Source organism: Chrysemys picta, chromosome 4 (genome assembly GCF_011386835.1).
Source record: "Chrysemys picta bellii isolate R12L10 chromosome 4, ASM1138683v2, whole genome shotgun sequence".
Taxonomy (NCBI): Eukaryota; Metazoa; Chordata; order Testudines; family Emydidae; genus Chrysemys; species Chrysemys picta.
The window spans coordinates 8,007,246-8,035,010 of NC_088794.1; the positions used below are offsets into that span (position 1 = coordinate 8,007,246).

General features: G+C 57.5%; 2 protein-coding genes across 9 annotated transcripts in view; both read left to right on the plus strand.

The window, feature by feature from the left end:
- The window catches only part of FBRS (fibrosin), a 28,296-nt gene extending 23,329 nt beyond the window's left edge, over positions 1–4,967 (plus strand). For 4 of the 5 annotated variants that reach the window (XM_024111951.3, XM_042843738.2, XM_042843739.2 and 1 more), the window contains 5 exons: positions 1,443–1,575; positions 1,892–1,975; positions 2,138–2,215; positions 2,764–2,983; positions 3,306–4,967. In XM_024111951.3, the coding sequence (XP_023967719.2) occupies positions 1,443–1,575; positions 1,892–1,975; positions 2,138–2,215; positions 2,764–2,983; positions 3,306–3,951 (1,161 nt within the window). In that variant the 3' untranslated portion in view covers positions 3,952–4,967. The remainder of the gene's footprint in view (positions 1–1,442; positions 1,576–1,891; positions 1,976–2,137; positions 2,216–2,763; positions 2,984–3,305) is intronic. The other variant, XM_042843740.2, reaches the window with a different exon arrangement.
- Positions 4,968–8,318: 3,351 nt separating this feature from the next.
- Positions 8,319–27,765, plus strand: part of SRCAP (Snf2 related CREBBP activator protein) — a 29,085-nt gene continuing 9,638 nt past the window's right edge. Inside the window, exons 1-23 of one of the 4 annotated variants that reach the window (XM_065594213.1) lie at positions 8,319–8,595; positions 11,527–11,600; positions 12,824–13,056; positions 14,507–14,746; positions 15,064–15,249; positions 17,360–17,500; positions 17,946–18,180; positions 18,518–18,768; positions 19,073–19,184; positions 19,327–19,416; positions 19,784–19,939; positions 20,022–20,281; positions 20,356–20,533; positions 20,841–20,977; positions 22,709–22,878; positions 22,977–23,169; positions 23,659–23,795; positions 24,292–24,478; positions 24,781–24,950; positions 25,294–25,625; positions 25,923–26,213; positions 26,293–26,457; positions 27,330–27,554. In XM_065594213.1, coding sequence (XP_065450285.1) covers positions 13,012–13,056; positions 14,507–14,746; positions 15,064–15,249; positions 17,360–17,500; positions 17,946–18,180; positions 18,518–18,768; positions 19,073–19,184; positions 19,327–19,416; positions 19,784–19,939; positions 20,022–20,281; positions 20,356–20,533; positions 20,841–20,977; positions 22,709–22,878; positions 22,977–23,169; positions 23,659–23,795; positions 24,292–24,478; positions 24,781–24,950; positions 25,294–25,625; positions 25,923–26,213; positions 26,293–26,457; positions 27,330–27,554 — 3,901 coding nt within the window. In that variant the 5' untranslated portion in view covers positions 8,319–8,595; positions 11,527–11,600; positions 12,824–13,011. Of the gene's footprint in view, positions 8,596–11,107; positions 11,200–11,526; positions 11,601–12,823; positions 13,057–14,506; positions 14,747–15,063; positions 15,250–17,359; positions 17,501–17,945; positions 18,181–18,517; positions 18,769–19,072; positions 19,185–19,326; positions 19,417–19,783; positions 19,940–20,021; positions 20,282–20,355; positions 20,534–20,840; positions 20,978–22,708; positions 22,879–22,976; positions 23,170–23,658; positions 23,796–24,291; positions 24,479–24,780; positions 24,951–25,293; positions 25,626–25,922; positions 26,214–26,292; positions 26,458–27,329; positions 27,555–27,765 lie in introns of those variants that run through there. The other 3 variants (XM_065594214.1, XM_065594215.1, XM_024111944.3) reach the window with 3 other exon arrangements.

Genomic DNA, 27,765 nt, shown 5'->3' on the forward strand with positions numbered 1-27,765 from the left:
GGGCACCAGAACCTTGGTAGAAGTGGGTGGTAGGCGGCACATAACTGTGGCTAGCAGGGGGTACAGTTGAAAGGTTCGGGGGGGGGCATGTGACCACCCCACATGTTGCTTCTTCCTCCACTCCTTGACTCACTTCAGTGGGCAGTCTCCAAAGCAGGCAGCAGCCCAGGCATGCCAGCAGCAGGGAAGGAGAAGCAGCCTCATGGAGGGGTCGGAGCGGGGGGCTCAGCAAGCCGCCCTGCTGCTTCCTAGGGGGACACAGAGAGAGCAGCTGCCAAGGGGAGCGCTGCCTCCTCGCTGCTGGGCATCCCAAGAAATCGGGGGGGTCCACGTAACCCCATGTGTCGTCCCCTCCCTCCCCCTTGGGACATGTCGCTTCTGGAAGGCCAAAGTGGATTCCTGTGCCCCTTCTCCCCTAGCCCTTGCACTCCCCTCCTGCACCCCCTGCCCTCCAGACACTTGGTGCAGCCAGTCTACCTCCAGCAGCTACACAGAGCTCACCAGGAACCAGCCACGTAGCCCATCCCCCTGCCTTTCCCACCAGCTGCCATCCAGCACCTGCACTACCACGGTCCAGGCACCCGTCGCAAAACACAGCCCCTGCTGGTGCTGCTCCACACTTGCCCGAGGCTTGCAGTGTGTGGATGGAGCCCAGTGACTTGTGGCTGGATATCTTCACCACTGCCCCATTACACCTCTTTTGGCCTCCTAATCCAAGCTGATAACAGTGATGATCTACACCAATGAACCACTTCTCTTTTGCCGCTGACGCCAAATCAGCTGGAAGCTCTCTCCTTCCCTTTCTTGTAACCTTAGAAAAATGAATCCGGTCTTGTGTTCTGAGCATTAACTACTACCGCGGTATTGTCAGGCAAGGGCCCCAGTTTCACTGTGGGAGGGCTGCATGTTTCATATCCCTGGGTTAAAGGAGAATTAAAAGACCCTTTTGGGTTTTCAATATTTTTCTCTAATCCAAAACTACATAATTGTTCGCGGTTTGGCCCGTTGTGTGCAGGGAGAAAGGGCTTTGGAATGATACCCAACTCGACCCATTGCTGATGACGTCTAATCCAAACTTCCACTAACCAGAGGACCTAGAGCTGGGGGGGGACTGAGATTCCCTCACAGAGGCTGATACCAGTGAAATGAGGATTCTGTAGATTTTTTTACACAAATCGGATGACCCCTCCCTCACCTTTCTGCTGTTAACTTTCCCCAGAATTACACGTGCTCCCAGACTGTCAGCTCTGGCCCAGGGTTCCCAGAACTCCAGGAGGGCCCGTTCCCTAGCACTGAGGCATGTGAGACTGGGGGCTGACGCCATATGGAGCCCTGGGGAGTAACCATTGGGGGTGACCCTGCCTGGGGGGGGGGGCTAGAAGGGCCCTGTGAGATGCAGTTAGGTTCCCCCTTTGCTGACCTCCTTTCTCCCCTCTCCCCAGCTGATGCAGGGTGATCCCCACAAGCTGGATTTCCGGAACGACTTGATCACCTGCCTTCCTGGCACAGGGACCTTTGGAAGCCTCGCTCATGGCCAAGAGCTTACGCGCCCAGCCACGCTTTTTACCCCCGCAGGTCAGCGCCTTCCTGGCCCCATGATCCTGCAGCCACTGCCCCCCTCCCAGCCCTGGGTACCCAGGTTATTGGAAAAATTGGGCATAAGCGTGCCATGGGAGTTGGCCTATCTGGGGGGGGGGGGGGGGGGGGTGCTGGGCTGGTGGGGGACGTGGGGAGATCGGAGCCGATTGGGGGAGGGAAGAGACAGGCCACCCAGGGGCTGTGGGGGGTTGGGGCTCAGTCTGGGGAAGGGAGGGAGGGAGGGAGGCAGATGGGCTAGCCAGTAGGGATGACCTCCTCTCAACCAATCTAATGCTCTTTCTGTCCTCCACAGGCGCCGTCCAGGCAAGCTCTGGTGCCTCCTTTGGGCCTCCCAGCGCGCCACATAGCTCTTTCCTGGGCCCCAGCGCACACATTGGTAAGAGTTGGGGGCAGGGTACAGGGCACCAGGACTAGGCATGGAGTCAGGGGCTGCACATGAGGCACATGGGCTGTGCAGGGCGCACCAGGGATGAGGCACCAGGGCCCCGGGGGGCATCACTGCGCCCATTCACCCCTCCCTTTCCTCCTTGCCTTTCAGATCCCTTCAGCCGCCCCACCAGCTTCCCCATGGCGCTCTCCAACGGGGCCTTCGGGGGCCTGGGGAACCCCGCCTTCAGTGAGTAGAGGGGGCGGGGCCACAGGCGTGAGGGCGGACTCCGGTGTGGGAAAGAGGGAGGGCTGTTCTAGGCCCCATGTGGGGTGACCCTGGGGGCCAAAGCCCACCTGGGAGGGAGCCAGGACCTGCATGGTGAGAGTCTGGGGGTGGAGGGAAAAGTTGTGGAGGCATGTGAGCTCTGGGGAGTGAGACCCCCATGTGAGAGGAGGAGGGCCTCAGTGAGCCCTGGGGAAGGGGTTGTGTCCAAGAGGGACAGCCCTGAAGCAGGGCCTGTGCTGGAGCAGGCAGGCGAGCCCTAGGGATTTCTGGGGGGGAAGAGGAGCAGGGCCTGCACCTGGGGAACGGGACCTGTTCTGGGAACCTCTGTAGGCTAATCCCCCATGAGATAAGGCAGGGCCTGGATAGGGAAGGGACATGGGGACAGGGCCTCCCTTGGCAGAGATGGGGCTTTTGTAGGGAGAGCCCTGGGGACGGAGCCTACTTTGGGAGCGGCGGAGCATGTGTATGGCGTTCTATGTCATGCTCTGCTCGCTGTGTTCCCATCCCAGACTCCAGCTCCATGTTTGGGCAGAAGGACAGCCCCGGGGCCCAGGCCTACGGCAGCCCCCACGACCCATGGAACCGGCTGCACCGCACGCCCCCCTCCTTCCCCACTGCCCCCGCCTGGCCCAAAGGGGCTGCTGGTGACGCAGCTGAGCGCGGGCCGGCCCAGCACGACAAGGAGCCGGACAAGCGGGAGGTGCCTGCCATAAAGGACGAGAAGGACAGGTATGAGGTGGGGGCAGGGCGGCTGGGGGTGCAGGGGTCAATGCAAGAGGGCAGGGGATGAGGGTTGCAGGGCTGGCTGAGGGTTGTGGGGGGGTCAGGGTGGGATCTGGGCAATGAGGTCCAGGTGCGGGGGTGGGACTGATTTTGGGGAAGGGGGGCAGATTGGGGGGGGGATCGGGGCTGATGTGGGGGTGGGGGAGGAAGGGGATGGAATGGTTGGAGATTGAGGAGGGGGGATCGGGGACTGATGAGGAGGGGGACGAGTTGGGGATTGTGCGGGCCTCAGCCCAGTTTGTGGCACTAACCCCCACCTCTGTTCTAGGGACACCCTCTTCTCCAGGCCCCCCCCTCGTGCCTCGCCGGCACCCCTCTCCACTAAGCACCCCGCCTCCCTGGGGCTGGAAGACGGCCCCATGCGGGCACACAGCGAGCCAGGCCGGGAGCAGCGTTACGGCAGCCCGGTGAGGGGCCGGGCCTCACGCTCACCCTACCCTGACCCTGTCCTCAAGAAAGAAGTGAAGGTGAAGGAGGAGCCGGAGCTGGGTGTGCTGGAGGGGGCACTACGGGCGGGCGGGCCCTTTCCTGGGGCTCTGCATGTCCCCCACTCGCTGGGGCCGCTGGCCGTCTTCGAGCGGCCACCATACCTGGTGGCTGGGCCGGCCCCTGGATCCCCCTATGCCACCCTCGAGGCCTGGCGGGAGCCCTACGCCCTGCCCCGCTATCTGGAGCGTGAGCTGCCCGAGGACTACGAGCGCGCCCGGCTCTATGGGCTGGGGCCGCATCCCCCGGGGCTGTTGGCCTACCCCCGCCATGCTGCGCTGCTGGCCAAAGCCCCACCCCCAGAGGGGTTGCTTGGTGCCCCTCCACCCCTCATCCCCGCCGTGCCCGGCGCCCGGCCCAGTTCCCCCCGCCGTGCCCCGGACCTCCGAGAGCTCACCACCGCCTACAAGGACCGGGACTCCAGATAATGATGCCTGTGGGTCCCACGCCCTGGCATCAGAGATGGCATCCCCCTCCACACTGGGCTGGCTAGGATCCCCCCACCCTGCCATTAGGGGCAGCATTCTCCCCCGCCCACCCCAGCATCAGGGGCAGTATGTCCTCCCCACACCAGGCCAGTCAGCATCCCTCCCACCTGGCTTCAGCACTGGTATCCACTCCCCTCACCGTGGCATCAGGTGCAGCATCCCCTCCCACATCCCTTGGCCTGGCCAGGATCAGGGGTGAGAATGCTGAGGAACCTCCCCACACACACACCCCACCCCGGCCGCTACACAGACACAAGCTCAGAAGGGGGGGGGGCAGGACAGTGGGGTTCAGGGTGTGGCTGTGCCTCCCCATCTGCCCCTGGCCTGGCTGCGTCCAGGTGAAGGAGGGTTGGCATTGGGCGCCCTATGCTGTCCCATGGAGAGGGCTTGGGGGAGAAAGACCAGCTGTCGGGGTGTTCTGTAATGGCCTGGGGGGGTTAGGTCTGGGTTGTTGGGATCACCCCAGGGCGGGTGGAGGTTAAAGGGCAATCTCCCCAAGCTCATGAGGTTTCGGGGCAGGAATCTGGGCTTCGGGTTCCCCAAATCTCCCCATAAGTGGGGATTTCGGGGGGTTTCTTGCTTTGCTCCTGTGGACTGGGGGGCAGGAGTGGAGCTGGGGCCCCCAGTCTAGTGTGAATAGGCCCCTGCTCCCTCAGGTGAGCTGGGTTTTGTACATTTATATCAGGTTTGAGGTGGTGATTTTAAAGGATCCCCCCGCCCCTCTTCTCTCCCCTCATTTTTAATGTACCGCGCTTTTTCTATTCCTGTATCGACGTTGTGATGCTCCCCTCCCTCTCCCCACTGGACCTGATCGGAAAGGGGTAACACGGCTGCAGGGGAAGGGTATTGGAGACCCCCCGCCCCTTGCATTGGACACTGCCGGTTCCTCTTTGCCCCCCACCTTCCCCCAACCCCTACCTCCCGGTTTAATTAAACCCCAGATTGGTGCTTCTGGATACATTCCTCTTTGTGATTTCTTCTACGTGGGGGTGGGTGAGGGATCTGGGTTATAATCCATGACTGCAGGATCGGAACATGCCGGTGATGAAATATTCAGGCCCAGGGCTGAGAGTCTCCGGGAAGGAGAGGGCAGCTGGTGCCTTGACGCAGTGAGATGAGGGAGGCCATATGTGGGCTGATCTGGGGTTTGGGCACCAATCCAGGACACCGGGGTTCCATTCCTGGCTCCACTGCGGGCTGAGGGGGACCTTGGGCATGTCCTTGAATCTCTCTGGGCCTTATCTGTAAAATGGGGAGAATTGTCCTCCCCTTTGTCGATTTCGATTGTGAGCTTCTTGGGACAGGGACTCGTATTCTCTCTCTCTGCGGCACACAGCACAATGGGGGCCCCGGTCTCAGTTGCGGTCTGGGCAGCACCCACCACAGTGGGAGCCCTGATTCATTCGGGGAGGGATCTGGGCAGAGCCTGGGCGATGGCAACTCTGATCCCATGTGGGGTGAGGTCCATGCGGCCCCCAGTGTGACACAGCCCTGATCCTGTGCAGGGATAGATCTGTGCAGCCCCCAGTGTGACACGGCCCCGATCCTATGTGGGGAAAGGGCCGCACGGCCCCCGGCATATTGCAGTCCCAGTTGGGGAGGGGTCCACACTGCCCCTCATGCAACAGCAGCCCTGATCCGGGTCGGAGAGGGGTCTGCGTGATTGCTGGCCGTTCCTAATCCCTGCTGTATGGCTGGAGAGACACTCTCTCCTCCAGCTCTGGGAGGCTTCCAGAGCATTCTCCACCCAAACCCAAACCCCCCATCCCTCCTGTTCCACTGGTACAAAACTAGAAAGGGGCAGAAGCCCCCTGCTTCCCTGCCCCGTCCTTTGCAGGGAAGATCCACTGGCCCCTGCCCCTAGATTTTCTCTGTGCTTCACTCCCGTGACAGTTGCATTTTGGCAGGGCCGTGACAGTGCATTGCAGGGTGTGTTTGGCACATGGGTGCTCTTTCTCCCCAAGATCCTGCTACAGCGAGCGGAGTACAGGAGCAGCTGTGGAAGCCTGCAGCACCAGCCAGGCCAGCAGGAGGTGCTTTATTGCTGGGGACCTGGTGGCAGCAGAGGGGTCTAGGTATTTCTAAAATGAGGGGCTGCTCTCCACAACCACCAGCTGCTGACACAACCCTGACCCTGGGCTTCCTCCATGTCGGGCATGATGCTCCAACCCAGAGCCAATGGTGTTTAAGTGAGGTTCTGTGTACAGAAGGAATGAAATAGGATTGGTGGGAGCTAGGACTCCTGGGTTCTATCCCCAGTTCTGGGAGGGGAATAGCATCTATTGATTAGAGCAGGAGGCACTGGGAGCCTCAAGGGTTCAGCAAACAGAAAAAATGCTCCATGTTAGAGGATTACTAACAATTATCTACTGCGGTCAGGCTGGGACGCTCTACAGCCAAGGAGGTAATTCCTGGCCCCAAGCATTTAGAATGGGCCTGCACTATCTGACCCAAAAGAACCCGCAGCTAGGGGAGGGATGCCTCCTGTTGTGCAGTGATGTGCTGACCCATTTCCCCCAGTGGATGGAGCCAAGAGCAATAAGGGAGCGAAGGGGATGTCATTCATACTCAACAAAGCCTGTTCAAATGGGAACAGAAAAGAACCCAGATCTCAGAACTAGGGGGAAGCTGAGCCCTAAAGGATCCTGCTATGTTAATTCAGAAGGAAACAGGATGTTTGGGGAAGAGTCGCTGGATGGTTCAAGTGCAGCTGACTGCTGTCCCCAGGGGGCGGTAGTGAGACAGCAGAGGGAACGGATTTGTTTGCAATGTATGATTTGATAGCATCCCATTACCTTGAAATGGGATTTGACTGGAGCTCCAGAGCTAGTTTTCTGTCCACATATATCCTTCTCTCTCCACCTCTGCCCATGCACACCCCTCCCTCCCTCCACATATCCCTCCCCTTCCACATCCCCCATCTATCTTTATTCACACCCACCTACATCCATCCCTCCTTCCCCTTGCACACCCATCTACATCTGTCCATCCCTCCTACATCCAATCTATCTATCCTCATCCACACCCCTCTATTCCCGCCTCCTTCCACATCCACACCTCTCTATCCACAACCCCTTTATCTGTCCACATCCACACCCACCTAACCTCTCCTTACTTCCGAATACACCCAATCCATCCATCCCCATACAGTGGCCCTCTATATTCATCCCTTCCCATACACACACATCTATATCCATCCCTTCATATGCACATCTTGCCATCCATTCATCCCCATATGGACCGCTCTATCCATCCTCCCACCCACCCCCATGTATCTATCTCCATACACTCAGCCCTACACCCCGCTTACTCTAATCACCGCTCCATTTGTCTATTAGCTACTGGGATTGTTTATGCAGAAACAGGGTGGATTCTTCCTCAGGTGGAGTGTTTAAATAAAGACAAGACGTCTTTTTCTGAACTCTGCTCTAGATCAGCCAGGGAGGTGTGGGGCTGGATGCAGGAAGCATTGGGGGAGGTTCCCAACCCTGTGGGATTCCAGCTAGATCATCTAATGGGGGCTAATTCCTGGCCCCATGTGTTTAGCAAGTGATAGCACAGGCCCGTCCGCTCGCGATCTCTCTCTGTAAAGCCCACCCATGGCTCCATGTAGGCGAAGGCGCCGATCACATCCGCACATGAGCACCAGCGAAAGGGGTATGGCAGAAAATTTTGCAGGGAAAAATGATCACAAGGTTTTGTTTAAGTTCCCCAGACGGTAGATATTGACAATCCACCATGGTTCAGGTCCAATGTTCTCATGAAGCGTTCAAGGGAAATACCCCCTCAAAAATTGGTGGGGAAAATCCTTGACACCCTTCCATGGAACTACATTTCCCAGCAGCCGCCTCTGCCCCTGGAACTACATTTCCCAGCAGCCTCCTCGGCACTCTGCTGGAGAACTACATTTCCCAGCATCTTCCTGTCTCCCGCCCGGCCTGTCCCATGGAACTCCATTTCTCAGCATCCCCTTCTGTCCCGGCTCTATGGAATAACATTTCCAAACGCCCGCCTCTGCCGCCCCGTCCATGGAACTACTTTTCCCGTCATCCCCTGCGCCCTAGCTCCATTTCCCACAATTCCCTGAGCTCAGCGCTCTTTCTTTCCTCGCTGGGAGTCGGGACTTCACATCCCGCGCTCCCCAGCTTCCTCCTCTCGCGAGACTTCGAGGCGGCGTTTGTCCAGCTCTGTCCCCTATCCCTTTTGCCCTGCTCGAACTCCACTTCCCGTCGTCCCTCGCGGCTCTGACTGTGTCTCTCTGTCAGCTCTCGCGAGAGTTGGCGGGAGGCGAAGCGGGCGGGGGGGGCTGGCCCTGGTGGTGGAGGTGGTGGCGTCCGCCATTTTGCCGCGGCGGCTCGGCTCGGCTCGGCGGGGCCTGGTTCGGGGTCGGCATTCGGGGGGGAGGGGCCAGCGCGGGGCTGATCGGGGCCGGCGGGGTCCGAACGCGGGGACGGGCGGGGTGGCTGCGGCCGGGGGGCTGCGGATGGCGGCGGATCTTGCCCGGCGGCGGCGCTGGGGCTGAGGCGGCGGCAGGAGGAGGCGGAGCAGGAGGCGCCTCCCTCCCTCCTCCCCCCTCCCACCCAGGTAAGATGGCGGCCCGGCCGGGGCTCCGCACTCCCCCCCCCCCCGCCCCTACCCATGGGGGCGCGAGATGCGCTTGGGGAGGGAGGGGGCGCGAGGGAGGAGGGAGCGCGTGCGCCGCCAACGGCCGCTCCCCCTCCCCGTGTGGCACTAACCGCCGCCTTTGCTAGAGAGGGCAGCCTCGCTCTGGGGAGTGCTGGGCAACGGGGGTGGGGTCAAAGGGCAAAAGGGTGGTGGGTTAGGGTGTGCAGGGGTCAAGGGGCAAAAGGGTGTTGGCATGGGCTGTAGGGGTCAGAGGTCAAAGGGTCAGAGGTCAAGGGGTGTTGGGAAGGGGTGGGGGGGTCAAAGGGTGTTGGGTTAGGCACTGGGGGTCAAGGGGCAAGAGGGGGCTGGGCTGGGGCTGACAGGATCGAGGGGGAATAGGGTTAGGGGCTGAGGGAGGGCAGGGGTTAGAGGTCAAAGGGCAAGAGGGTTTGGGTTGAAGTGGGTCGGGGCTATGGAGTCAGAGGCAGCACAGCTAGGGGGTCTGTCTCAGAGGGCAGCAGATCTGAGGCTTTCTGAGCAGGGTCAGGGGGTGTCAGAGCTTGTGCAACAGGCAGTTGCTGGGTCAGTGGGGCAGGGAGCATCAGGGTTGATGGGACAGGATCAGGAGTTGGCTCAGCAGGCAGTCAGGGGTTTAGTGGAGCAGGGGACACCGGTGTTGGCACAACAGGCAGTCATGGAGTTTGTGGGGCAGGATCCGGGGGCACCAGGGCTGGTGGGGCAGGATCAGAGGGAATGGGAGTTTGTCAGTTTGGGTCAGGGGTCGCTGGGACACAGTGTGCCAAGACTGGTAGTGACAGTGGAGGCAGGACAGTCTCCAGGCAGGACAGAGGTGGTTGACAAAAGGGAGTCGGCAGCACGGGGTCTTGGGAAGAGGGAGATGGTGGGTGTTGGGGTGACAGGCTTGACAAGACGGAGTTGTGAGGTAATGGGGTTGGGGGGATATAGGATAATGGGTTTGGCAGGTTTAATGATACAGAGATCCAGAGTACCCGGGTTGGCTGGATGGGGTCAGAAGGTGCTGGGGTTGGAGGTAGAGGGATATGCAGTGATAGGACGGGGTCAGCGGGTGAGTGGGTTAGTGGACTTGGTGACGGTACCTAGGGTATCAGGCTTGAAGGACACAGATTACAGGAATACGGAGTTGGTAGGGTTGGCAGGACAGGACCAGGGTGTAGTAGTGGCGGGACCAGGGATGGTGGGACAAAGCCCTGATGTGACAGGCTTGGCAGGATGGGTTCAGGTATCAAGGGGGCTGGAAGCAAAAGTGGGACTGGGTAAGGAGGTAGTAGAAGCGTCTGGGATGGTAGGAAAAGGGGTGACAGGGCTCGCAGGCCGGGATCGGGGTCTTAGTGGGTTGAAGGTGGTGGGAAATAGAGTGGCTGAGTTGTTGAGACAAAGTCCAGAGGTGCTGGAGTTGGAAGGGGCAGTGAGATGGGGACGTGGGGTGGCAGGGACGGCAGGATATGAGGGGTTGGGGCAGGAGGGACAGAGTCATGTATTGGGAGTGACAGAGGCAGTGGAGCTCAGGATGGCAGGTTTGGCATTGGAAAGGCGCAGGGTGAGGGAGTTAGTGGGACAGGGTCAGGCCTTGGCAGAGTTGGTGGTGTCAGGGCACGGTGTGCAGGGGCTGGCAGGACAGGGTCATGGGTTGGCAGGCAAGCGACCTGGGGTGACAGAATCCGTGGGGTGGGGATTGGCAATGGAGGGATACAGGGCAAGGAGGTTGGCAGTACGGGGTCAGGGGGTGACAGGGTTGGAGGTGGTTGGGCACGGGCTCACTGGGTTGTCGGGACATGATCGGGGGGTTCCAGGGCACAGCATCACAAAGTGGGGTCAGGGGGTGCCTGAGTTAGCAAAGACAGGACACCAGAGGCAGGGGTGGGCACAGCAGGATCAGGGAATGACTGAACTGGTGGTGGTGGGACACAGGGCGACTGGCCTGATGGGGTGGGGAAGTGGGGCTGTGGGATTGGCAGGGACGGGACAGGACATGGGGTGATGGGGTAACAAGGAACAGCTGGGCACATGGGACCAGGAAACAGGAAGGTGTAATAGGATTGGGGCTTATGGGGGTCAGGGTTGTGAAGGGGAGGGGACACAGGTTGCGGTGTGGGGGTGCCGTAATGTGAGCAGGATGAAGTCAGTGGGGTGAGGGGCAGGGGTTAGCAGGTAATGACAATGGGATGGAGTGACAAGGAATGGGTCAGGAAGGGATCACAGAGTGGGCCAAGATTGGGTGTAATAGGGACGCCAGGGCATCAATAGATCAGGGGGTGGGAGATTAGAAAGGGGTGAAGGGCTAATATGGGATAAGGGATACGTTACAGCAACAGCATGGAGCAAGGTGGCGGACAGGGAAGTGGCCAGGATTAGAGGAAAGAATGCAAGGGTCTGGGCTCCTGACTCCACCCTGTCCCTCTGGGACATCATCCCTTGCAGACGAGCCAAGCCAGCGAGCTAAGTGGAGAGGGGTTATACCAGCCGGCGGCCAGCCGACTCCCAGGCTCTGCACTGGACAGACAGGGTGTCCCCGTCCCTGCCTCTCCCCAGCACCCTTAACAGGTCTCTGCCTTTCCCCATAGGCAGGGATTTGGTAGCTGGTGCTCAGAGAAAACTCTCCGTTATATCCTGCAGCTAGGTCCATAGTCTGCCGGCTGCATTTCAGGCCCGGAGAGACAGGTTTAGCTAGACCCAAGGACTGGTTTGTGCGAGCCATGTTGGACCAAGAGTGCGGGGAAAACTGGAAGGGACGGGGGAGGGTCGTCTGTATCCCTGTGGAATACCCTCCCAAGGAAAGGGCTGGGATGGAGTATTTGTTACCTCTTAGAAAAGTGTGAAGGGAGAAGGAAGTCTGGACCCAGGCCCCCATCCTGTTCCATCTTGTTGCAGGAGCAGTCTTCCCCGGGAAAGAGAAACCGTGGAAGTGGAGTCTGACGAGGAGGAGGAGTTTTCAGCTCACACAGGTATGGCTGGGATATACTCTCTGGTGGCTCAGGGCTTTGCCCCCCTCTTGGGGGAAGCCAGCAGTGTAGCATTGCCTTTGCAGCAGAAAGCTTTGGATGTTCTCCAGAGCTGTGTCACGTTTCACCACACAGGCAGGTGCATTTCAGCAGCGGGCAAGTGAATCCTTCCCCCTGTAAGAAACCCTTTTGAGATCCCAGATTCAACAGTGTTGGAAAAACACAGCTCACTGATGAAAAGGGCTGAGGGATCAGATGGGCAGAGGTCGGTTATGGATTCCCTGAGTCAAACTGGGAAGCAGCCATTCTTGGGGGAATCCTGACAAAGAAGGTGTATTTCCAACTCTTTCAAAATATTGTTGTTGACGTCAAGATGTTTTTGTTTCCTGTTAGGAGGAAACTTTAACACCATGCTGCTGTCTTCTTGTTCTGTTGTCATACGACACTTAGTGCAATGGGGTCCTGGTTTGTGACTCACGCATTTAGATGCTACTGTAGTAATATAAATAAGATAGTATATGAACATTCTTGCTAAGTAAATTAGTTTCAGCTGCAAAACTCAGTCCTGGATGCATTAAAATTGCACTTATACTAGTGATGCTGAACTTGGAAACTTCTTGATCAACTTGTTCAACTTAAGGCAGTAGATTGTGTCTGTATTATGGAGTTTCCACAGTGCATGTCGATTGGTGTAATGTAAATCAGTGCAGATTTTTTTAACTTAGATTAGGCCAAATTCCTGCTTATCCCAACTTCAGCAGTTGTTAAAATATGAACAACAATTGAAAATAAAGTGTCGTGTGTCCCGAGCTTAGTTCCCAGTTCTTGGTAGTTGATTGACAGGTAGAACTGGCAGCAAAAGGCAGTGTAGTCAGGGAGGGAGTTTTTCCCCATTATAAACTTAATTTCTTTTTCATTGAAGATGAGCATCTACGCCACAGCACAGAACCAAGGAATCCTGGCTCTGTTCCCTCCTGTTTAACCCACTAGACCCCACTCCTCTCCCAGAGCCAGGGCTAGAACCCAGGAGTCCTGACTCCCAGCCCCTTGCTCTAACCACTAGACATACTCTCATCTAGTTCTGTTTCTGCAAGGTGAGTCTCCCCAGAGGAGATGGGCGTTGCCTTCTGAGTATGGGCAGCCTTCGGTAGCAGAGGAGTCCCTTCAGATCGCCCAGCTGGCAGCGTGAATACACATCTGATGGCTACTTCCCCATCTCTTGCCAGGTGATTCAGAGACAGGCAGCCCCGAGCGCAGGCTGGGCTGCCAGGGGACCCAGGAGCTGGACAGTTCGTCCCAGCGGTTGCTTGACCAGAATGAGGCCGGTTCCCAGCATGCACTGGAGCAGGACGACAGCACTTCGGCCACGAGCAAAGCTATCGGGGCGCGAGGCGAAGAGCAAGGGAGCAGTAAAATGCAGAGCAATCCTCCCCAACAGCACCATGCACTGCGCAGTGAGGTAGGGGCTCCCAGCCTGGCCTTGGAGCTGATCCGGAACACGCTGCATTGCTGCCTGGGTGGGAGAGCTGGAGAAATCGAATGCTGCTGGGGGTTCAGAAGGGGGCGCTCTCCTCTCGCAGTCAGTGCTGACCCCAGTGTGGTGCTTGGGGAAGCTGTGCTGCAAGGAGCAGCGTGGGGCCTCACTAGGGGTCTCCCTCCCTTCAGTCAGTGCTGACCCCAGCACTTGGGGGAGCTGTGTTGCAGGGTAGGGAGCACTCTCACTTCAGACTCAGTGCAAGGCTAAGGGGCGCTGTGCTGTATGGAGCAGGGTGGAAGCTCAGTAGGGGATCCTCTTCCCTTGCAGTGAGTGCTGGCCCCAATGCCGTGCTGACAGTCACTACTGCTATGTCTACGCTACAAAATGATGTCGACCTACCTATGTCTGCGTTATTATATCGCTTGTGTGGGTGCACACTTGGCTCTTTGTGTTGTCGGTGCCTGCTCTCACCAGGAGCGTTTGTATCGGTTGTATTATCAGTGTGGGGCATTGTGGGGCAGCTCCTGAAAGCCAGTAACATTGCGTCGACCTAATTATATCGACTGTGACTCAATGTCGCTCGGGGAGGTGGTGTTACTAAATCAGCGTAGAGAGGCACTTGCGTCGGCAGAGGCCAAATTTAAGTGAAGAAACTTCCACAGCTAGGTCAACGCAAGGCTGTAGTGTGGAGCAGGCCTTTGCTGGTGTAGGTCTTTCATTAAGACAGTGATACTCGGACTGAGGCTTAGGAGACGCATGTAGCTCTTTAAAGTGTCTCCTGCGACTCTTTGCAGCACATGATATTAAAACATTGTGTGATTTAATTATTAACCAGTCTAAGTAATTAACCAATTCATTATTTTTATGTATTATATTATATTACTATAGTAAATGAAACCATGAATTCACACTACTGCGGCTTTTTTGGGTAATGTTGATCGCTAATTTGGTTCCTGAACCACTGAGGTCTGAGTATCTCTGCATTAAGAGATTTAAAATAAGTCAACCCCCCTTTCTATTAAAGTGGTCCTGGCTCTTTTTTTTTCAAGACTTGGAGTATTAATCTTACTGACCTGTCCAAATCTTAAATGTAATTCCATTCCGCTTCCTTAATTCCGTCTGCAGTTTCAGGTGGATATGGGATTCTCTGTCACTTCCCATCCAAAACTATTATGTGCAGCTGATAATTAGAGGCCATGCCTCATCTGAGAGCTGGCTGCACCTGGGTGCTGGGTGAGGGATCCCTGTATAAACAGCCCCTTTCCCCACTCCAGAGACAGCTGTGTCTCAGCACCAGGCAAGTCTTTCTTGTGCATACACATGGGAAAAAGCACTTTACGGTCCTTAGTCTGAACGGGCTATTGAGTTCACTGGTTCCATATGTAGCTTTGGCAGTGGCTGTCCTAGTCACCTCATCCTCTTTCGCCCCCAGATTGCACCAGACAAAATGACGGGGAGCAATCCTGTATCACCGGCCTCTTCGGGGTCACCTGCCTCCAGTGGCAGCGTCTCGCCATCACACCTCACTCACGATTCCTCTCTGGACAGTCACCTGGGCTTTGATGTGCCCAGGCTGCAAAGCAAAGCTCTGGCGTCCCCAGGAGTTTACGCCTCGGACCCGGCCAGTATGTGGGACAAGACGCACGCTGAGATCGCTGAGCAGGCCAAGCATGTGAGAAGCTGACTGTGTCTGAAGGGTCCCCTGGGCTGGAGCCCTCCATGCTCCCAGGGCCATGACCCAGATGCCCTCAAGGAGCCCATGCCAGGGCTGGGGGTGGGAGGAAGTGGGGCTGGGGAGGAGGGGTAATGTGACTCAGAGCCCCTCTAGGTCCCTTACATCTGTGTCACTTTGGGTCATCTTTTGTTTAGGGTCAGATGGGTCTCGGCCCAGAGGATGGTTGCTGTTGGTCTCCCTGATTTACCCCTGCCTTCCAATCTCCCGTGATGGGTGGGGGCTGGGATCCCTGCTGACTTGGTGCTGTGTTCCAGGAGGCGGAGATTGAGAACCGCATCGCGGAGATGAAGAAGGAGGGGTTCTGGTCTTTGAAGAGGCTCTCCAAGGTGCCGGAGCCAGTTCGCCCCAAGGTACACTGGGATTACCTCTGTGAGGAGATGCAGTGGCTTTCGGCAGACTTTGCCCAGGAGCGACGCTGGAAGAGGGGTGTGGCCAGGAAGGTGAGCTCTGCCCCTCCCTGAAACAGCTCTGACTGGTTTATTAAGTCCCCTAAAGCCCAAAGGTGGGTTTGGATTGTCTTGGAAATTGCTGTGTCTCGAGGAGCCATAGGGTAGGGTAAATGGTCCAAACCTGGGGGCGTTTGAGATAGATCTGTGAAAGTATCCCATGACATCAAAATGTTCTGGGTCTTCTAACTCTCTCTTACACGCATCTGGGGCTCAAACCTATTGCTGTGATCCTCCCGCACTCAGGAATGATCTCAGCCAGCATTTCATACCCACTGGCCCTCTGGGAAATCAATAGCACAAGAGTCATTGAGGGCCAAATTTGGGAATTCCAGCATAGGTCAAGCCACAATGCAGGGTGGATTGATTTAAATCAAAGCTATTTAAATGCCTGATTTTAATCATGATTTAAATCTGCAAGCCTTGATTTAAATCATTTTTTACTCTTGTTCTGCATTTGTACTTTTTAGTTACTTTCCTAAAGAAAGGTTGATTCTCATTGGTTGGTAACCATTACAACATATACCTCTACCTCGATATAACGCTGTCCTCAGGAGCCAAAAAACCTTACCGCATTATAGGTGAAACTGCGTTCTATCGAACTTGCTTTGATCCACCGGAGTGCGCAGCCCTCCCCCCCCCCCCCCCGAGCATTGCTTTACCGCATTATATCCAAATTCGTGTTATATCGGGTCATGTTATATTGGGGTAGAGGTCTACTGATTTACTACCAAATATAACCTTTATACTAAATTTGGTGCTTCTTTTAGTTAACCAGGAGAATATGCTTCTTACACCTTCATTTAAGCAAGTACATAGTTTAACTTACATTTACTCTGATTCTTAATTTTTACATTTTTGTTAGTTTAGAAAACAGTGAATGATGCATTTCTTTTTTACATGTGATTTGTGCCAAGCTGTATTTGGATGGAGAGTCAACTAAAATGCACAAAAACAGTTTTTTAAATAGTTAAATAAAACTGTCTTAAACGTGCTAGATAAACAAGAAAAGTTTATCAGACAGTTTATCAAAATATGTTTTATGTTGAAAACTGATTTATTAAACAAAGGAAGTACTTAGTGCATTGAACTGTGGTTTCGGTCACCATGTCCTTCAGAAATTTAGAACTAGTAGATCACATCCTCTCATGCCTAGTTTTTATTCATAGATTGGAAGAAGAAAACAAGTTTTTCTGCTTTTTCAATACCCAGCTCATTTCGTAACTGAATTATCTAGTCATTGAACTGAATTAGTTGGATAACCTGAAATGAAGCAAATTATTCTGCAGGTGCAGAAGAGCCTACTTGTGTCAAAAGCTAGTTTAAGACTACAACAAACTCTGGTTCCTGGTGCTTTGCCTGTGACTTCCACCAGTTCAGTGCTTTGTCTTTCTTTAAAACTTGGCAACAAATATGAACTGCTAATTTTTGTATTTAATTTTAATTATTTTATAGACTCAATAGATTATAGTAAGTTGAGGTCTTAACATAGGTTGTCATTTCAAATTTAACTTTAAATAGGTTTATTTTTAAAATATAAACCTATAGCTAATTTAAATGTTGGAAATCTGATTTAAAAAAAGCATAGATTTTTGTTCACCATGCTATGCCAAAGAGGGTGGAAAGGCACATGTGCAGCAGGACAGCGTCTCTGTTGCAAGGCAGAGGGTTTGCAGGTGGCCTGGTATCAGGGTAGCTGGATGGCTCCCAGGTGCTGTGAGTTCAAGTCCTGCCCTCAGCAGCTCTCTGTGACTGGTGGGCACATTTTCCAGGGGATTTACTAAGAGTTCTGCTCAGAGAGCACACCTTCTGGCTTAAGAGATAGCATTTCCAAGGGCTCTGGAATCCATCCAGGCGCCATCTGCCTGTCCATCCATCCAAGCGCCCATCTGTCTATCCATGTTCCTGTGCTCCATCTAGGCTTGCTCTGTCTGTCGTAGGTGCTGAACGGAAACCTCCTTGACCCTTCTCAAACTGTGGCTGGTGACCCAGCTGTTGGTTGGCAGCTAGAGAGATCTCCCCCACCCCCAATACAGTCTGCCCTGGGTCGGTGCAGCCCCCTCTCCCCGCGCGTGCCTCTCACCCTCCTCCTCCCCTCCCCTAGGTTGTGCGGATGGTGATCCGGCACCATGAGGAGCAGAAGCAGAAGGAGGAGCGAGCCAAGCGGGAGGAGCAGGCCAAGCTGAGGCGCATCGCCTCCTCCATCGCCAAAGAGGTCAAGCAGTTCTGGAGCAACGTGGAGAAGGTGCGTAGGGCGTGCAGCACTAGAAGGAGTGCTCAGCCTGGCTTTGGGCCTGGCCTTCTTCATATAAGAATTGTCACATAACATACAGGCCTCTCTAGCCTGGGATCCGTGCCTCTTCGCTGCTCTAGCTCAGGCTATTGGGCTTCTCTCTCCCAGCATTCCCTGCTCTCTGTCATTTCAGCTTGGGCATCAGGACTCTCTAGCCCGAGGTCCCTGCCTCTCCGCTGCTCCAGGGTGGGTTTCACTAACACAATGTCTTGTATTGAGCAGTAGAATACAGTCGTCAGAGGGGAGATTTCCTTTTGCCCCTCAGCTGGGCCACAGCAGGAAGGTTCTTCAGAAGCGAGTACGACAGGCTAACAATATGCTGCCTATTGAGACCTCCCTCTTACCCTTCTCTTTCACTTGGATGTCCCTGTCCACCCCCCTGGCCCTCCACTGGCAGGTAGTGCAGTTTAAGCAGCAGTCTCGCCTGGAGGAGAAGAGGAAGAAGGCCCTGGACCTGCAGCTGGACTTCATCGTGGGCCAGACGGAGAAGTACTCAGATCTGCTGACTCAGAGCCTCAACGAGACCTTCCCCATGGCCAGCAAGACTGGCTCCTCCTCCCACATCAGCTCTTCCCACGCCGGCTCCACCGCTTCCAGCCCCCCACCACCTCCACACCTCACCGACGAAGAAGGTAGGGAACCAAAACACCCCGCGTCCCATTCCCTGCTCACCTTGAGCCAGCCAGTCCTCCCCTAGAGGTTAAAGGTCTTGTGTCCCTTTCCCCTGAGTTGGCCAGTCTCTCCTGCCCTGGGGCTGGATTGGAAGATGGCACCCTTTAGAGATGAAAGAGTCCATGTCCCATTCCCTGAGCCCTCCAGTCCCATCCCCCCAGGGTCAGATCAGCTGGCGCCCCCTACAGGGGAAAGACACCAGGTTTCACTCCCAGGGCTCCTCAGTCCCAGGGTTTCCCCACTTGCCCTGTCAGTGCCCCAGGTGTATGGTTCACCCCCTGCTTCCTCCCCCCACAGATGGGGACTTCCAGCCCCATGAGGAGTCAGATGACGAGGAGACTATTGAGGTGGAGGAGCAGCAGGAAGGGAACGACTCGGAGACGCACCGGCGTGAGATAGAGCTGCTGAAGCAGGAGAGTGAGCTGCCCCTGGAGGAGCTGCTGCAGTCCCTGCCCGCCCAGATCCTGGAGAATTCCTGCAGCGCTGCCCCCTCCATCTCCAGCTCCAACAACGAGGAGGAGGAGGCAGCGGGGCAGAGTGAGGAGGAGGTAGAGAAACAATCCAAGATCGTAAAGATGGTGGAGGGGTGGGTCAGACCTGCCAGGGAGGCAAAGGGGATTGGTGATCGGCGAGAGTCTGTGGGGCGGTAGACAGGACACCCCTGACTGAGGCAGCACTTTGCTCAGAGCAAGCACCTCTCTTTGCAGGCCACTGACCTGGAGAGGCAGCTGCACTCAGATACCTTAAGCTGCATGATCTGTGTGTCCCAGCTAGGCCAGGGTAGGAGGGCTTGGGGGGGTCCAGGGCTCTCCTTTTGGGGTGGGAGGGCCTGGCCCCAGCCTCTCCTCCCAGCCCTCTCCTTCATGCATCCAGCAGGAGAAAGCAAAGTCCGTCATGCAGAGGAACAAAAGGCCGTGGAAGCCTGACAAGGAGGATGAGGAGTTCACGGCCAACGAGGAGGAAGGTGAGCATGGCAAGGGACTTGCTGAAGCAGCTAGGCTCTGGGTGGATGGGAGGGACCTGGCTGCCACTGGTGGCTGATGGGGGTGACGGATTAACGGGGCCTTCTCCCATCCACGTGGTAACACAGCCCCCTTTTTCCTCAGCTGAGGATGAAGAGGAGACGATCGATGCTGAAGAGAAGCTGGAAGGGGACATGGATCACAGGAAGGAACTGGATGACTTGGCCCAGGAAGGTATGGAGGGGGTGGGAGGAGACTGATTCCAGCTATGTAGTGCTGATGTTTGACGTGGCCTGGATCTCTCTCAGGGACACAGGGTCAGTTTCTCTGTCCCACCATCCCTAGGGCTCCTGGCAAACTGTCCCCCAAGTCATGTGATCAGTGTTCAGAGAGCACTTAAACAGGTCTCTGCCTGGCCCCGTAGGCTGGGATTTGGTAGCTGGTGCTCAGAGGAACCTCTCCATTGCAACCCGCAGCCAGGTCCTTCCAGTGCTGGCTGCGTTACAGATTTGGAGAGACATCTAGTCACAGGGCGGGGGTGGGACATGACATGACCCTTGCTCCGTCCCACCCTTTGCGTGTTCCCATGCTCCTCTGGCAGGGGAGCTGCCCATGGAGGAGCTGCTGCAGAGATACGCCGGCGCCTACGCCTCGGACTTTGAGATGGATGAGTCGGATAGCTCCTCGGATGCCTCGGAGCCCAGCACCTCAGAGTATGAGGAGGAGTCAGAGGACGAGGACAGCAGCAGCCAGTCAGGTATGGAGGGATGAGGGAGCGTGGTTTGAGGAGTGGGTGGGTGTCTTAAGGCAGGGCTGATGCTGGCTGGATCTTGCCCCAGACTCCACCGCAGAGGAGGAGAGTGAGGAGGAGGAGGAGAGCCAGGAAGAGGAGGAGGAGGAGGATGCCCTCGCTGAGGAAGCGACGGCGGCGAGCCGGGAGGAAGACTTTGGCGTGGAGTACCTGTTGAAAAGGGATGAGGATCGGGGAGAGGGGGGTAACGACGCAGCCCCCGCCCTGGGGCCCAAGAAGGAGATCACAGACATCGCAGCCACTGCCGAGAGCCTGCAGCCCAAGGGCTACACCCTGGCCACCACCCAGGTAAGTGGGACTGTAGTGGGGAGGGGGTTGGAGGAGGGAAGGCAGCCAGACTAACCTCCTCCCCCTTTGCGCAGGTGAAGACGCCCATCCCTTACCTGCTGCGGGGGACCCTGCGGGAGTATCAGCACATCGGCCTGGACTGGCTGGTCACCATGTACGAAAAGAAGCTCAACGGGATCCTGGCGGACGAGATGGGGCTGGGCAAGACCATCCAGACCATCTCCCTGCTGGCTCACCTGGCCTGCGAGAAGGGTGAGCGGGTGGGACGGGGCTGCCGGGTATTAGATAGACGGGGACAATCCTGCCCCAGGTGGGGACGGGCTAGATGGGCCCAGATGCCTGGATTGCAATAGCCACCTGCCTCATTGGTGGCATGTGGAGAGAGGCCCAGGGCTGACAGACCATGGAGATGGAGCTCCCTTCCCCTGGGGAGGTTCATTGGTGAGGAGGGTGTGTGGCAGAGATTGCCATGCCACTGCCCAGGCTTTGCCCACCTTGGCGCTCCAAGATCCCTGAGCCCGCAGCTTGAGAGCAGCCCTGCTCTGTGTTGGTCCCACAGGTAGCTGGGGTCCCCACCTGATCATCGTGCCCACCAGCGTGATGCTGAACTGGGAGATGGAGATCAAGCGCTGGTGCCCCAGTTTCAAGATCCTTACCTACTATGGGGCGCAGAAGGAACGCAAGCTCAAGCGGCAGGTGAGGAACCAGAGGCCCCTCCATCACCCCAAGTGCACCCCCCAGCTGGGATACAGGACTGTCTCCCCACGATGGCTGAGGGTTATCCGCTCTTGCTGGCATTGGGGACGAGAGTCATAGAGTATAAACCAGAAGGGACCACTAGATCTAGTCTGACTTCCACATAGAGCACAAGCCACCACCAGCACCCGCACACTAATCCAGCCAGCGAAATGTGGCCAATGTATTGACTAGACTGTTGTGTGCCACAGGCAGAATAGGAGGGACTGGTGCACCAGCACCAGCAGGGAAATGATTAGGTGCAAGATCCCCAGATGACCCCAGCAAGCAACCTGCACCCACACGCTGCAGAGGAAGGGGAAGTCATCTCCCGCAACCCCGGGTTCCTGCCAGTCTGACCTGGGGGAAAATTCCTTTCCAACCCCACATACAGTGATCAGTGAGACCCAACCTTGTGAGCAAGAACCAGTCAGCCAAGCACTGGAGAGAGAGAGAGAGAGACTACTTGGTGCCACCCAAGTGCCCTGGCCCACCCACCCACCCAATGTCCCATTTCCAGTGTGGCCATCCCTGATGCTTCAGAGGAAGGAGATGATAAAAGCCTCACAAAAACAATACGTGGAGGAATTCCCTTCCTGCTCCTGGTTGAAACCCTGAAGCATGAGCTTTAGGAACATAAGAAATAAATCTGCCCCCTGCCAGCACAAACAACCCCCTCGTACAATCGCACACATACATTTTTCCAGCTTTCTCTTAAAACTAATGAAGATTTTTGCTCCCAAAACTCCTACTGGGGGCTGTTCCAGAACCTCACCCTCCTGATAGTTAGAAGCCGCCTTCTCATTTCCAGCCTGAATTTGTTCATGGCCAATTTATAGCCGTTTGTTCTTGTGCCAACTTTGTCCTTTAGCTTCAATAACTCTTCGCCCTCCCTGGTATTTGCACCCCCCCACTCCCTGGTGTATTTATAGAGCCCAGTCAGATCCCCCTCAGTCTTTGTTTGACTAGACTAAATAAGCCATGCTCTTCCAATCCCCTCTGGTAGGGTTGGCCTCCGCTTGCCTGGTCACCCTCCTCGCTGTTCTCTGCACCTGTTCCAGCTGGAATTCATCTCCCTGGAACCAGGGGGCCCAGAACTGTGCACAGTATTCCCAGGGAGGTCTTCTCAGTACCTTGGACAATGGCATTAATATTTCTCCCTCTCTACCGGAATTGCCTCTCCTGAGGTATCCTAGGATCACATTTGCCTTTGTCACTGCTCCATCACGTTGGTGGCTCATAGTCATCCTGTGATAGACCTCCCCGCCACAGCCACGTCTCTCTCCTCTCTTGCTTCCAACTGATGAGCTTGTAACAGAAATTCTTATTATTAGACTCGAGATGCAGGACCTTGTACTTTTGTCCTGCTGAATTTCATCCCCTTTCTGTCACTGTAGGCTTCAAGGTCAGATCTTCCCGTATAATATTTCCAATCTTCTGTATTGACAGTGCCTCCCAGGTCTGTATCATTAGCACACTTCTGCTCTATGAGCAGGCAGGCTTCTGCAGGGTTGCACAGGATACTGGCTGGCTCAGGGGCATCAGGGAATGGACCCGGGGCCTTTCCCCTTTGGGGGCACCAGCTCCAGTCTGGTCCTGGGCTGTGGAACCACCTGGTTTGGGGATGGGAAGGAGATCTGGATGGCCTATCTTCTCTGGCCCCTCCCAATGTAACCCAGCTCCCCTCCTTAGGGCTGGACCAAACCCAATGCCTTCCACATCTGCATCACCTCATACAAGCTGGTGCTGCAGGACCACCAGGCGTTTCGGCGCAAGAACTGGAAGTACCTGATCCTGGATGAGGCCCAGAACATCAAGAACTTCAAATCCCAGCGCTGGCAGTCGCTGCTCAACTTCAACAGGTGGGTGTGGTACTCCCCCTGAGGGGGGAGAGGGCCCTGGCCCAGTGTGGCCCAGCACGCTCACTGCTCTGCCCTTCCTTTCCCCATGTCTCCTCCAGTCAGAGGCGGCTGCTGCTGACAGGCACCCCCCTGCAGAACAGCCTGATGGAGCTCTGGTCCCTCATGCACTTCCTGATGCCCCACGTCTTCCAGTCGCACCGCGAGTTCAAGGAGTGGTTCTCCAATCCCCTGACAGGCATGATCGAGGGTAGCCAGGAGTACAACGAGAGCCTGGTCAAGCGGCTGCACAAGGTGAGGGTGGGGCTGCAGTGGAAGGGGAGAGGGAGCTGCTGAGGAGTGGGGAGCAGGGGCTGCTAGGAATCAGGCCTGGGGTGGGGTCTGCCAGGGACTGGGGTTGGTAGAGGGGATGGGTCAGGACCGGGACATAGGTGGTTTGATCTTGTGCTCAGAGCAGGGGTGACAGGTATAGTGGTCAGAGGCCAGGCCAGGGGGGCAGAATCGGGAACCAGTCAGGAAGTCAGTAGGTTGCTCAGACAACTTTCTGTGCCTCCTGGTTTAAATAGTACAGTCGAGCCAATCGGTGGGGGCCGGGCATTGTCCCCAAGCAGGATCCTCATAGGGGGTGCCTCTGGGAGGGGTCAGAGTTCTGGTTGCCAGTGGTGGCCAGGGTGTGAGGGCAGACTTTCCCCGTTGGGCTGGGCTGGGCGTTTCCAGCAGGCGATCAGGACTGTTGGGGGCGGGGCTGGCTTTCGGACTGATGGCTCTACCCCACCCCGGCAGGTGCTGCGGCCCTTCCTCCTGCGGAGGGTGAAGGTGGATGTGGAGAAGCAAATGCCAAAGAAATACGAGCACGTCATCAAGTGCCGGCTGTCCAAGCGCCAGCGCTATCTCTACGACGACTTCATGGCCCAGGCCACGTGAGTGCAGAGGGGACAGGATGCTTGAGTTTATCCCTGGCTCTTGGGGGTTTGGGGTGTCTAATGGGTTAGAGCAGTGGGGGCTGGGAGCCAGCACTCCTGGGTTCTGTCCCCAGCTCTGGGAGGGAGTGGAGCCAGATCCCAACTCAGGTGATTGCATTCTGCCTCTCTAACTCGTGCCCATAGTGTCAGTTGGGTACAGAATCCACCTTCACTTCCTGTCCCAAACTGCTCTGTTGCACTGCAGTGTTAATCAGTCACTGCTCCCTACCCCAGAGGTAGCTGCATTTCAGTAATGATTGAGGGGTCCCTGTGCAGTGTCACGGTGTGGTTACCCAGCTGCTGCGCTGCACCCCAGAAGTGGCCGCATCTCAGCACTAGGTGGTCGATCCCAGGGTGGCATTGCTGGGTGGTTCTTACCCACCCGCCAGCCCAGAAATGCAGCATGTGGTGGCAGCCAGGAGTGCTAGTGACTCCGCTCTTGGTTTCCTCTCAGCACCAAGGAGACTCTGGCCACAGGGCATTTCATGAGCGTCATCAACATCCTGATGCAGCTGCGGAAGGTGTGCAACCATCCCAACCTCTTCGACCCCCGGCCCATCCACTCGCCCTTCATCACCCAGGGCATCTGCTTCAGCACCGCCTCCCTCGTCCTGTGTGCCCTCAACCGCGATCCCTTTAAGGCAGGTGCCCCCAGCCCTTTAAGGGGGGTGGGGTGGGACACAGGGCTCTAGGGGACTCCAGCCCCAGGACAGGGGCTTGGCTGGCTCAGGGAAGACCGGTGGAAGGGAAGGGAAGAGGTGGGACCTTTCTCCTCTAGGGGTCCCGGCTCTGCCAGGGACTGGCCCGCTCAAGGGGGAGATGGGAATGGGACACAGGACCTTTCCCCTTCCCGCCTGCCCTCATGTTAGTGTTGCTGTGGGGGGAAGTACCAGGAGCCATGGGGAGGGCTGGTCCTCTCCTAACTGGGCCTGGCCCCTTGCAGCATGTGGACATGGGCATTTTCGACCTCATCAACCTGGAGGGGCGCGTGTCCCGCTACGAGGCCGACACCTTCCTGCCTAAGTGGAAGGTGACAAGGAAGCTGATCGAGGAGATCGCCGAGTCCCCGGACCCCCCGCCCAGGCCCAAGCCTGTCAAGATGAAAGTGAACAGGTACCGCAGCCCCCAGTGGGGAGGGAAGGGGGCTGCCATTGTCATGGGCTGGGAGGATGGGGATCTCAGTGCGGGCAGGGGACTACCAGGGCTGGGGGAATAGGGATCTCAGTGGGGGCACAGGGCTGCCATAGCCTGGGCAGGGGGGTCTCGGGGGCAGTGGAGGAGGCTTCCGTAGCCGATGCCAGGGGGGTTCTTGGGGGGGTGGGCTGCCATAGCGCAGAGCAGGGGGTTGGAGGGGAGTCCTGGATTTGCGGGGGGGGGGGGGGTGTCGGCAGGGAGTGGCAAATTCCCTTCTCTCCACCACCACCACTTTAACCTTGTCTGTCCCCCCTCCCTGCAGGATGCTGCAGCCGGTGCCAAAGCCAGAGAACCGGACCGTGGTGCTGGTGAACAGCCCTCGCCCCGTGACCCCCTTGCAGAGACCTATGGCTCCTGTGTTGCCAGAAGCCCTGGCCCCCATGCACCCCATGGGCCCGGTTCTCCCGGGGCCCGTTCAGCCTCCCCTGCTCCCTCACCCCATGGCCGTACCCATCTCGCTGCCCCTGCCCCTCCCACCATCCCCAGTGCCGGTGCCTCCCGCTGCCAGGCCGCAGGGCCCAACGCTAGTGCCTACGCTGAGCCAGAACAACGCCGCTGCTGCCGTGCTCCAGGCCCCGGTGTCTGCCCCGCAGGGTAAGGGCCCTGCCCAGTGGGAGGGGTGGGGCGGGGCTGGGTGCCCACTGGGATCCCCTGGAGTGGGGCCCTTTCCTCTGCCTTAGGGCTGAAATGCCCTACTGAGGGGGTGTGGCCAGGATTTCCCTCCCCTCTCCTTTTTGGGGGGCAGGGCTGGGCCAGGTAACACCTCCTTGGGCCCTGCCCCACCTTTCCCAGGGTGGAGGAGCTGGGCTGGTATCCCCCTCTCCCTTCCATGGGGGCGTAGCTAGGCTGTCTGACTTCTCCCCTCTAACCAGCCCCTCTTTCCTCCCACAGTCCTGCCCACACTGATGCCTGCAGCCCAGCTGGTCCCGAATGCCCCCCAGCCCCCCATGCTGCCGGCCCCTGCCACCGCTGCTGCTGCCTCCACCCTCAAGCCCGGCCAGGTGCCAGCCCCCGCCGTGCGGCTAGCCCCCAACCCCCTGAACCCGGGCGCCGTGGGGAGCATGATGAAGCCAGTGACAGTCCATTCCACCACCAGCACCCTGCCTGGCTACAACTTCCCGGCCACCAGCACTGTACAACAGAGGCTGCTGCTCTCCCCGGACATGCAGGCCCGGCTGCCCTGTGAGTACAAGGGGCGCTGCAGGGAGTGGGGGGAAAGGCAGCGGGTGTCCTGGGAACTGACCCCGTCTCCTCTCTGCAGCGGGCGAGGTGGTGAGCATCGCACAACTGGCCTCGCTGGCCAACCGGCCCCTGCAGAGCGCCCCCGGCAGCAAGCCCCTCACCTTCCAGATCCAAGGCAACAAGCTGACCCTGACGGGCACCCAGGTGCGGCAGGTCACCATGGCCCAGCCCCGACAGCTGCAAAGTAGGTAAACCCCTCCCCTCCCATGTGGCCCCCAGGCACCTCTGCTCCCCCATCCCTTCCTGCCATCCTGGTGAGGGATCTCTGCATAAACAGCCCCCAGACCCCACCCCAGAGGTGGCTGCATCTCATCAGTCCCTGTACAGTGAGATCCTTCCGCTAAGAGCCCTCTCCCTGCCCCAAACCCTCGCTCCCCGGCTTCCACCATTGCTGTTCCCACTGTCTCTGTGCCCTGGCCGCTTGGCTGGCTCACCGGCTTTCTCTCCTCTTCCCCTCCACTCAGCCAGAGCTCTGCTGAACACTCGTTCTTAGACCGGACGAGGCAGGGTGGAGGGAGGGGGCACGAGAGACGGCAGCACTTGGGGAAGGAGATGGAAGAGCCAAGGGCCCTGGTGGGTGGGTAAGAACGGATCTGGGGGAATGGGGTGCTGGGGAACAGCCATGGGGCACAGTGAGGAAGAGCAGGGAACCGACAGGCACTGGGTCAAGAGGAGCCGTGGGGTGCTGATTGGGGGCGAGCAGAGTGGCGCTGTGGGGTGGGATGGGCAGTGGTGCATGGAGGGATGCCGGTGGGGTGGGGAGTGGGGAACCGAGGGCCGTTGGTGGGCAGGGAGCAGAGGGGCACCATAAGGGAGTGCTGGGGGATGGCAGGGCAGACGCCCAGGGTGGGATCCCTCTAAGCTCCAGCCGTCTCTGCCCGTGAGGCGCCTGTTGACCCGAGGGAGAGAGCAAAACTCCAAGCCTGACCCTGCTGTAAGGCCCCAATGCCAGCCCGGCCGGGTCGCTGCAGGGGGGCGCACAGGGGACGGAGGGGGTGGGCGTGCTCTGGTGGGGAAGCTCGCCCGTGCCAGCTGTTCATGCTTTCTCCCCTGCAGGGAATGTAGTTCACCTGGTCTCTGCCGGGGGTCAGCACCACATCATCAGCCAGCCGGCCCAGGTGGCTCTCATCCAGGCCATGACCCAGCAGGGCGCACAGGCACAGGGCGGGGTGCAGGCCATGTCAGGCCCCCAGCCCACCACCATCCTGCCCGCCCCAGCCTCTGCCACCACGGCAGCTGCCACTTCATCAGCCATCAGCGTCCCCATAGCTGCCACGCCAGGTGAGTGTCAGTGGCCTAGGGGCAGATCAGGGTGAGCGGCAGGCCGGATTCCTGGGTTCTAGCCCCGGTTCTGGGAGCGGGGTGGAGCTAGTGGGTTAGGGCAGAAGGGGCTGGGAATTAGGTTTTGTCCCCGGCTCTGGGAAGGGAGTGGGGTCCAGTGATTTGTGTGTGGGGGAAGATGTCTGCCAAGCTCTAACCCTGCTTTCCTCAC